The 11,323-nt window shown below is 30.3% G+C and overlaps 1 protein-coding gene across 1 annotated transcript; it reads right to left on the reverse strand.

The window, feature by feature from the left end:
* Positions 1–329: 329 nt before the first annotated feature.
* LOC112507206 (alpha carbonic anhydrase 1, chloroplastic) lies at positions 330–2,281 on the reverse strand. Its single transcript, XM_025111668.1, has 6 exons — positions 2,113–2,281; positions 1,502–1,722; positions 1,218–1,324; positions 990–1,092; positions 670–858; positions 330–568 (listed from the first exon to the last, which is right to left on the reverse strand). The coding sequence occupies exons 1-6, from the start codon at positions 2,180–2,182 to the stop codon at positions 446–448; spliced, it is 813 nt and encodes a 270-aa protein (XP_024967436.1). The 5' UTR covers positions 2,183–2,281; the 3' UTR covers positions 330–445.
* Positions 2,282–11,323: the final 9,042 nt, after the last annotated feature.

An 11,323-nucleotide genomic window follows, 5' to 3' on the forward strand; every position in this document is an offset into this window, starting at 1 on the left:
TGTACGATAACTTTATCGAACATAAACAACCCCAAATATAGAAACTAACAATATATGTTATTATCTACATAAATGACAAGTTCACAAAATAACAACACGAGAATTTAACGTGGTTCCACACCAAAAAAAAAGAGTAATAAGGTTTGAACTTTTAACCACCTAGGAGAGCAAAGGCCTAGATACCCTAGGTTAAAGGCTCTTTGATCAATATCCTCAATTTGTAGACCTAATATTATAACCATATGTCGGACTTTAATGTTGTTACAACATAAAATGAGACCACCTTGCGATCATTAGCATAGACAGAGTGAAAAAGAAACAAGTAACAGTTACTAGCAACATTCCAAATATATTACCAAAAACTTGAGCCACTGCGAATTTATGCCAGTTTTTTGTACTATAATAGCATATACTTAGATTTGGTTAGAAGCCAATCATGTTATCTTCATATATCATACATCTCTATTTTTCTCCCGTTCAATGGTTGAACCGGTCTTGAGTTGCTCTTGCATCCCCAAATCAATGGTGCCTTTAAAGCCTCTACCTGCTCTCGTGAAATTGACCTTACCTATGATTTTCATCAAATACAGATGGTCAAAACTTTAAAAATAAAATTCAAGAAATTATGTTGTAATGAGGAAATTTATGATTTTCAATGCCCGTACGTACCTTGCCAAGAATGTTCCAAATAACGCCTTCGGTACATGGAGGTGTTGAAAAAGATCCGACGTAGCGGTAGTACTTGCGTGTGTGTTTTCTAATTTGTTTCGTGGTGAAGGTTCCAAGAGGGACTTGAGGTTGTTCGTGAGACGAGCTATGATGAACCACCTTCATCAATTGCGCCAATTTGGATTGTATCTGTTTAATGTCACAAATTAAGCATCGGTTTCTTGTATTTGTTGCCATCTTTGTTGCAACCGAAACCAAACAAACTAATGGTGGCACAATTGAAATGGAAGACTTGTATGCAAAGATGAGAAACGAGTTACCTTAGTGAGAAGAGGGTCAGGGTGACCATACCGATAGAGAACCGCGATAACAGCTATGCCACCATCATCGGCCTTGTGAACCAAATGGAGCTCGGCATCGTATCTATAGAAAGAATATTATTGGAATATGATAATATGAATTTGCAGGTTGACTTGAAAAGTTACAGAATGTTAGCGTTAATGTTTAAGACATCTATTTAAAAAGAAAAAACGGAAATCAAGACATACCGAACACCGTCAAGTTGATGCTCGGAAGGTGAATGCCAATGCATTTGTATGAAACTGAAGTTTTTGTCATTCAATCTCAAGACTCCAACATTCCCATCAAATTTCATCTGCATCAACATTTATTGACCACGGTCAAAGTCAAAATTGAAGATTCAACAATGAAGATCAGGGTCAATTAAAATCCAAAAGTCAAAATTGATGACAGAAATTGACCATGATGTGGGTCAAAATAAGAGACACCAAAAGTCAAAATTGATAGAAAAAAGAAACGAACGAAGACACACCGCAACATTGAAGAGATTGTCAACAAGTGTAGCGTTGGCAGCCAAACTGTATTCGACGTCTAATGGCTTCAGGTGTCGACCAGAGACACATTTTGACCTGACGATGTTGACCGGAGACTGAAACCTCCCATTGGAGCAGGCTGAGTATGTTGGGCTTAGATTCCCCCATTTTTGTGGACCAGAAGGTCCCAAGTAACTGAACTGTGGTCCTCCTCCGTTCACTGTTTGCAAACAAAAAACAATCACAAATTGTATCAGGTTTATGTATCGACTCTTGAGTATTGGTTACAAATTTAATTTCATAAATTAACCCATAAAAGTTGATGAACTTTCATGGCTAGCTACAACATCATGTGTTCGAATCATAACCCCACATAACTCAAAAGCACCCGTATGTCCAATAACCTCTAAATCAACTTAAAATAGCGATAGAAAGTTATTGGTAGCTCACAACTCTCGTATAAACTACATCTGCAACAGAAGAGGAAGTTAAGAATAAAGATTTCTTTCCTAAACCATAGTAGAAGAATACATGCATGCATATATGAATATATATATATATATATATAGAGAGAGAGAGAGAGAGAGAGAGAGAGGGAGTGAGGTGATACCTCCATTGGCACATGATGTGAGGAATAAGATTAATGAGATGGTGAAGAAGGAAAGAGGTTGAGAAGCCATGGATGGTTGGAGATAGAGCTAGAAGAAGATGATGAAGGTGATGGAAATAGGGGTAGCTATATGATGGAATGATGAGTTAGTAATAGACGTTTTTCTTGCATATGACATGTCTAATTGTCGTCTATATATAGAAACAAGAATGCTTTTTGTAGGATAGCCAGGGACCTCTAAACCATGTGATTTACAGGTCAGGATTTCCTTACACTATCACTATGTATACACACACAGACAATAATATTATAATAAAATTTGTATTTGGTTAACGGTACAACTTTGGGGATTGTGTTTAGTGAGAAATAATACAATCAGACTTGGATTTGTGTAAAATTCGTTCTGATTAACAGTGTCGGGTTCCTAAACTGACAACCTTGGTGCTAGTAACATATGAGAATTATTGGTACCCCAAATCACTCTTCAAAAGAGTCCTCAAAAAAGAATTAGAGGTTCCAACGTATATATACGTAACTGGAGGAGAAATAGTCTAAGTCTAGCTGATGTGAGACTCCAAATAGTAAGTAATATTTCAACCCTATAATTGCTTTGGGTATCACAATTACTCGAGGATAAGCCAAATTTCCGCTCACATTTTTTCGTAGAAAATGAGAGTAACACTGAGATCTTGTGTTGTTGGTATGTCAGAATGAGAATGAATACACCTTTTTAAGACATGTCAAACTGGAAATTTTTTATTCGGGTAATATTGTTTTATGAAAAATGCTTCAAAAATCCGAATTTGAAATTTCAAACCCGGTTTAGGATTCAAAAACTGCCGTTTTTGACAGTTTTCGAATTCAATTTCGAATTAGTCATTTTGATTTGGAAAAGATACACAGATTCATAACATTTTCGATTCTCTGTTCGAAAACACTGAATTTTATTCGATTGAAATTCCGATTGTACCATCGAAATACTTCAATCTGAAAGTGTTACACGACTTTCGATGGAATCCAAGCAACCGAAAACCAGAATTTCTAACAAAAGCATATGAGACTGAAGGGGAAGACATCAACTAGCTCCTCTTACATATCAAAAGGGCTCTGTACCTAAACCCCACATGGCCACAACGGGCATATGCGGCGAGTCCAAAACTTATGAGTTTATGTTAATTAGCTTATACAAGTGTATACTTCACACCTTTTAATTTGTGTTGTAACTTAACTAAAAAACAAAGTTAATTCTCTTATAAATATAATGATACGAAATGTAGAGATAACACTAAAGTGCATTTAAGATTTGTAATTAGTTATATAGAAAAATTGTAAGCCATGGAACATGGGTGTTGACTGGTCGCGTATATACCGGATAGAACCTCTCCAATAATGTTAGAACTTGCAGAGGCCCTACCACAATGTCTCTTGGCAATTCCAAGAAAACCCATGCACAATCTTTTTAAAAGCCTTACCTCAAATATTTGATCTTTTCTAAAACTATGATTTGAACCAAAATAATGGGTTTACAACCCTTCCTTACATATGTATGTATATCAAGATTCTAAATGACATGAGTCGTGGAGTGACGGTGAAGTCAACCCTCAAGCTTTATGACGTACGTAGTATATGTGTATATATATATATATAGAATAATCTTGCACTCATGTTTCATCATATGGCGTACGTAGTAGTTATATGTTTTAAAATTAACGATATCTCCCACCACTACCACCGTTGTCGTCCCCTCCACCACCACCACCACTAAAATTCACTATATAATAATCTTACCTCCACCATCATGCATATATATATCCCCACACACTCACCAAAGTCATATTCATCCATAAAGCTGGTCTCTTTGTTTTTGTTTCTTTTTTTTCTTTTTGGTCCTTTTGTTGCCTTCTGATTGTGTTGGAATAAAGTGATCTTAATGGGTGTAAGCAGGGGTTGCCAATGTTTATGGTATCTAATTCCAAATTTATTTCACTTCAAATAGAAACAGACAGGTAACAAACAAGTAGATACATCTGAATTCACTTCAAAACATAACACTTATACAGATGTTTGTTATTCAGCTGGTTATATCTCTTTTCTTATATTCGGTTTTCAACTTTCTTCCAAACTACCTGATAAACAAACCGAACAAGATCAGGTTTGATCGGTTTGGGGTTATTTTTTCAGTAGATTATTTGTCTTTATAACTGAATGGAGTTTGCATTGATGATTTCTACTACTTTTGAATGTGCTCACAACTCTCTAGTGTCATCCATGGTGGTATTATCATTTACATTCCACACAAAGTGTGGTCCAAATTTTTTGAATAAAAAACCAATATGATTGAGTGCATCAATGTCAGGCTAGCTTGAAAATGAAGTTCATTTATATATATATATAGAGGTCGGTTATTATACAACCCTGATCATTTGTGCAACCAATACAACCCAATCTCAACCGTCTATTTCATTTGATTAATATGTGATTTTATAGAGATTTTGATTATTTCCTAATATAAAGTATTAATCATAATTAATGAACCGTATTCATCTTCCATAAATATTTAAATCATAATAAATGAACTCTAATCATTTCCATAAATATTTCAATTTATTGGGTTGCATTGGTTGTACAAATGCGATAGGTTGTATTTGAAATAAACCCTATATATATATATATATCACACTTTTACATATACTCTATATATATATATATATATATATCACACTTTTACATATACTCTAGTTGCATGACTAAATTGAACCAAAAATAGATTGTTGTAAATGTGTTTTAAATAAGATTCTTGGTCTTTGTTATGTTTTTTACTGGGTAAAATTCTTGGCTCATTGATCCAATAAATGCTTGTCGTAGTAAGTGTTTGATAAATAGTCACTTAGTCTCGGAGAATCTAGTGCATGATCTCTGGGTGTCTATTTGAAATGGGCATGGCAAAAAGCTGCAGTTGTGGATGACTCTTTTCTCTTTTGATCTAAGCTTCAGAAATAGGGACCCTACAATCCACTTTGAATCGACTCTGATGTTCATATTCGATAGCTATGAGTTTAAGACTTTCGGTTTATATGAATGGACCTTCGATTTTGGTTTATATGAATTTAAGACTTTCGTTTTATACGAATGGACTTTCGATTTTGATTTATATGAGTTTAAGACTTTCGGTTCATATTCATATGCTTACATGAATGGACGTTTTTTCATTTTTTTAAACTTTCATTTCATAGTTTATCTCGTTTTTTGGCATACACAACAAAAAGAAGGAATGAATATGGTTTAAAACATATGTACAACATATTATTATCAACTATATTTTTTCTTACGAGGTTACTTGAGATTTTCATGACTGTTTTTCAGGGTTTTTTGAATTAGTCGAGATAGGTATAAGTTGAACGAGACACAACATGGATAAAAAAAACACTATCTTTTTGACTTTTTGAAGGATATGATTATTATCCCATTAGAGAATAGAAATGAATTCAGGGCCGTCCCTGGGGGAGGGCGGTACGGGAGCACGCCCAGGGCCCAAAAAGATCAGGGGCCCAAATTTTCCTCTTAAAATATATAGTAGTCTAAAAGAATTTAATAAATTAAAAAAACCAAAAAATTGTAGCATATAATAAAAGAGAAATAATTTAGTAGATAATAAGGGCCCAAAAATATATCAACTAATTACATTGGAGAAGAAAATAAAAAAAATTAATTGGTCATTCATTATATGCTATTGTTTATTGCCCCTCTAATTTTTTTTTATCTCCAACAAGGTCCAATGATGTTGGCTATTGCTATCTCTATATGCTTGACTATTTTCGTGCTTCAACAATTCAACGTTAAGATCATGTGCTCGCTATTGTTATATATTTTTGTTAGATAGTTTTATCAATTTCTATTTTTATTGACTATTGTTATTTGGTTATGTTGTTCTAATTGTTTTTGTTGACTATTGTTATCTATTTTTGTTTCTACGTAAAATATTTTACTTTTTTTTTGACAATTAATCTATTGCTATTATGATTTATGACATGTTTCATGGTTTTGTGATTAATCAATAAATTTTTTCTACTAGATGTATTTAGTAATGTCTTTTATATATGTCATGTTCCATAAACTTTTAATATTAACATCTTATTTTAGTTGAGCAAAAAAAGAAGAAAAATATAATTTAAATATTTTCATCAATTGTTTGACTTATGTATATTTCATTCAGATTCCACCATACCACAAGATTCTATTTAAGTGCTCAAACAATCATTTGTTGAGCTTGCATATTATATATTTAATTCATTATTTATTTTTACTAGATCTCAATGGATCATCTTTTCTTTCATATTCTTATTGATTTTCATTTGTCTACTTGTCGATATTACCTTGATAATCTTCTTTATTATTAATCTCTCATTGACCTCACGATTATTTCATTAACACGAATTCTCTTTTTGTATCAAAATAACACATATTTCTTGTTATAAAGTAAAAATTTCTTACTTTTTATAAAAATTTATTAACCATAGTTTATATACTCTTGGTTTAAAATTACCTAATAAGAAGTACGTAAATTTAAGTACACTTTTATATATATATATATATATATATATAATAAAGATAAATAAGATTTCTTTACTCAGTAAATTATTAGCATTTCTTGTACTCAATTTTATACTAATGAAAAACATCTATTGAATTTTTTTTTGTATTTACTGAAGGTCACTACAAGAAAAGTGAGCTTTGACGATGCGTCTTTTAGCGATGACATGTGTCACAAGTTATAGCGACGACATGTTTTTGTTATATACTATTTCTAATAATAAACGGACTTTTAGCGACAACAAAAGTCGTTGCTAAAAGCCTTGTTTCTTGCAGTGGGGTCCCTGTTTTTATGTTCGTCCAGGGCCTAAAAAATGTCAGGAACGGGCCTGGAAATGATCGTGAAAGATTGATATGTCTCACAAAGTAAAATAGCTTGTGTGAGATGACGTCATATCATATATATATATATATATATATATGAAAACATAGTAATTAAAATTTGAGAATTAATATATTAAATATTTTCGGAAGTTATATAGCAAATCAAACCTCTTCAAGGAAGCAGCCAATAAGGTAGAAGTTGTTAATGCATACATCTACACTCGTTCTAATCATAAGGGTGGTATCTGATTAGTTTGAGCTTGACTTTAAAGATTAAAAAACACCAGGAGGTCTTAGATTCAAATCCAAAAAGAAATAAAAATTCTCTTATGGCCATGGAGGTTCAAATGCGGTGACTCTGGGCTATCTGCAAAGCAGGTAGTCGTCCTGGAATTAGTCGGTTCGCATAACGGGTTAGATATCCAGGTTAATAAAAAAAGACACTCATTCTTGATAAATGGGTGCATCAATAGATTTTTTTTCATATTTTTTCAATGATTCACATACGATCTTTTTTTTAATATTTCATGTAAATATATTGGACAGAATATATGTTGTAATAAGGTGTGGACACGCGTTATTCAAGGAAAATACTATTTGTATGTAAACCAATTGGACAGAAGATGTTGCCATAAGGCATGGCAGAGAGAACTTTCTATTTAATTGAAAAGCCCAAGAGTTGGTCCACAATAACTATTGTGTACGTTACTAATAATCATTATGTTTAACTAGATTTGGTATAAGGTTATTCGATCCCCATTATTACATCACATATTTATTTAATTTCAGTTATATGTGTGTTGTTGTCTAGACTATTTCGTATTTAGATCAAATAAATAAGTACATGTAACTTTTACGTATTAGTTGTACTACAAATAATGTCATTTTATAATAATTGAGAATAATACAAATTATTTTCTGTTTTATTTATATAATTATATTTTTTATGTTTTATTTATATGTCAAATCTCAATAGCTTATGTTTTATTTTAATAATTATATTATTATTAGAAAAAAGTAATGTTTATATTAATAAAATTTATTTGTTTATAAATAAAAGCAAAAAATTAATAAAAAAGAACTTTAACGTATATATAAAATATCAATAATTCTGATATACATGTATTTGTATGTTATAATTCTGTTGCTCATAGATGAAAATGATATTTTCCTTCAATCTTGTCAAGGTGCAAAACTTTGTTGACATAATCTTAAATCCCGGTCTATTGTTCTTTCTTTTGAAATGTTGTTTTGAACTAGTAATATTGAGTATGTAGTTATATTTGCAAAGTAACTGTTATATTTAGATATTTATCAAACAATTATATTTCGTTCAGAATTAAATCATATAGAGGATTAAAATAGTAATTTATCGTCATGTAGACCAACGGTTATCAAACAACTATATTTCATTATGCACTATATCATACGGTACTCTTAAGTATTTTCACCACTTACTCATTCTGCATCAATCCATCAACAACTGTCAACACAACCTCTAAAGTTCCTGAACTTTTTTTAATGAAGAAGCCTTTAAACATTCTCATTTTAAATAATTAAAGCTATGTTCACCAAACTACCTGATAAGTCAGCTGATAACTGATAAGCTAGTTGATGAACAAATTATGTTTGGCAAAACTAGCTGATAAAAATGTAAAATGACCAAAAGGGTATCTTGAAAAAATAATCAATTATAACATTTCAAAATATAATTGAAACAAATCTCTAACAATATAATATATTTACCAATACAAACAAGATGATAAAAAATCAAAAATATATAATATATTGATTAAAATAATTTTAAACGATTATATATATATATATAGATAATATTTGAATTTGTTAAAACAACTTTTAGAAAAGTCTATTATTTATGATTTTAAATAACAATTAGATACAATATGAACAAAAAGAAAAATGATTTTAAATAATTAAGTTAAATATTTTATTGAAATTATTTAATATATTTTATTATCTACGAAAGAAAATAAGTGTACGTATAATTTTTATATTACATAAACATTGTTAAAGTTGTTATATTTACATTATGATAACTAAATATATTGAATAATAATTAAAAAATATAATATAAAAATAACTGATATAATTAATAATTATCGTAAATAATTAGTAATTAATTAATAAATTAAAACTATTATTAATTTATAATTAATATTTATTAATATCAATAATGTTTAAATTTTATTAATATATATTTATAAATAATAATTAATATTAAAGAGGGTATTAAGTGAAATAAGTGACAATAAGCCATCAAAACGCTACTCTAAGTAGTATTTCAATAAGCTAACTTAAATGCATCTAAACATGTACCTATAAAATAAGGTAACTTATTTTTGTCAAACAATGTCTAAGTCCTTAAACAATTTTTAATAAACAAAGAATTAAACTTTTAGAATTGAAAAACTTCAACGTAGTTTCAAATTTAATAAATTGCTTAAAATAAAGGTCTATTAAATTTTTTCCGCATATCTAATAAATATTTTACGTGAATAACCGGTTTTCGGTCATTTTATAGATTGAAAGGACCAATTTAAGTGGCTACAATAAATTCAACAATTTATTTATTTAAAAATTTAATCATTTAAAATATAAAAGTTAATTAGATTTAATAATAAAAATTCACAATTTAGCTTACAAGTAAGAAAAGAAAGAATGTTGGTATTTTATTTTATAGTCTTTTGACCCAATATTATATTCAGGAAATTGGGCTTATTTCATTTTTATTTTTAGGTCCGGATTTCAAAAAAAAATAAGACAATAGGCCTATTTTTTATTTTGGGCCTAATCATGGACCAAACTTTTTTGGGTTAGTCCAGTCGGTCTGCTCAAGTGTTATAAAGTAGACATGGTCAAAAACCGGTCTCAAGCCGGGCCGGGTCGAAATCAATCCTGATTTGAAACAGTAATAATCCGAACTGGTTCCGGTACCGTCGAAAATACTAAGGCCCGGTTAAGAGTATTTGTAACCAGTTATAGTAATCGGGCCCAAACCGATCCTATATTAAAAAATATATTTTTTTTTATATTTTTTTAAATTTCTTTTTGATAAAATACTTTAATGTTATTCTAATAACTTTAAAATATCTAATCAGATCAATCAAATACACTTAAATACATGTTTTATTGTAGTTTTATAATTGGTTTTCAATCAAATATACTTAAAAATTTATTTTATATTATAATTTTATAATTGGTTTTTAATCAAATACACTTAAAAAAATATGTTTTATTGTAAATTTGTAATTTGATTTTCAATCAAATACACTTAAAAGTTAGAAATACATTTAAAAAACATAAAAATATTTTTTTTTTGAAAAAAAAAATCTAACCGGTCCCGGACCAAGCTTTGTTTTTGGATGAAAACTATAACCGGTCTTTAACCAACGGTCCTAAACCGGTCCCAATCGGTTCCAGGCCGGGCCGATTCTAAGCTGATCCCAGACCAGGCCCATTTGACCGTCTCTATAATAAAGTAAACTAGTCGGCCCAATTCTTATTAAAGTTAAACCGGGTTTACAAACACAACCAAAATTAAAATAATAAGCTAGTCATCGTTTATAAAGTTAAAATTGTGTATAACAACCGACTCCTCATGTTTTTGTTATAGATTTTTTAGATTTTTTTTTTATTTACGAGATTAGACATTTAACATAACTGTATAAATAAGATGATTCTAGATTTCGTTTTGAACATAATTTTGAGAAAAGCCTTAGACATTTGGATTTCTTTTTGGAGAATGTAGCCCCATTGCATGTAGATATCATGTGACTGAAGTCTCGATGCCCATTCTACGAGCTAGATGAATAGTTGCACGTATCCTTATCAAACTATTAAGATGCTGCTAAACTCTCGTACAAGACAATGACAAGACGGGGCAAAGAGGTTTTTACTGCTAGACAAGTTCCTGCCTGCTTTACGTCAAAGTACCTGCACCTTTCCATCTCCGCAAGTATTGTGGTTTTCACAAAGCTCATAGTATGCAGTTCTCAATGAATGTTTAACCAAACAAAAGAGTAAATACATGTTCCACATAACAATACCTACGTCACTAATCTAGTAAAAGCAGTGTTTCATTTAAATCGTGTAAACTTTTAAAACACCGATACGTCTGAAAAAACATATACAAATTTCTCTTAACCAAAAGAAGGTTTTGTAAAACAAAGTGAAATATAAATACAAAATAAATCAAGGATTTGCATAAAATATAATTTAGGGGTTGTTTGTCAATTGCTGAATGGTTTGGTGCAGAATAATTAAGTGGTCAGAAAGA

Source organism: Cynara cardunculus (genome assembly GCF_001531365.2).
Source record: "Cynara cardunculus var. scolymus isolate 2C chromosome LG 2, CcrdV1, whole genome shotgun sequence".
NCBI classification, from domain to species: domain Eukaryota; kingdom Viridiplantae; phylum Streptophyta; class Magnoliopsida; order Asterales; family Asteraceae; genus Cynara; species Cynara cardunculus.

Excerpts from the sequence above, each read along its gene's own strand:
- LOC112507206 (XM_025111668.1), bottom strand. The coding sequence starts at position 2,182 with ATGGCTTCTCAACCTCTTTCCTTCTTCACCATCTCATTAATCTTATTC. Across the intron at positions 1,325-1,501 it reads ACAATCTCTTCAATGTTGCG|ATGAAATTTGATGGGAATGT; the intron begins GTGTGTCTTCGT and ends ATGTTGATGCAG. Across the intron at positions 569-669 it reads TTTGGAACATTCTTGGCAAG|GTAAGGTCAATTTCACGAGA; the intron begins GTACGTACGGGC and ends TGAAAATCATAG.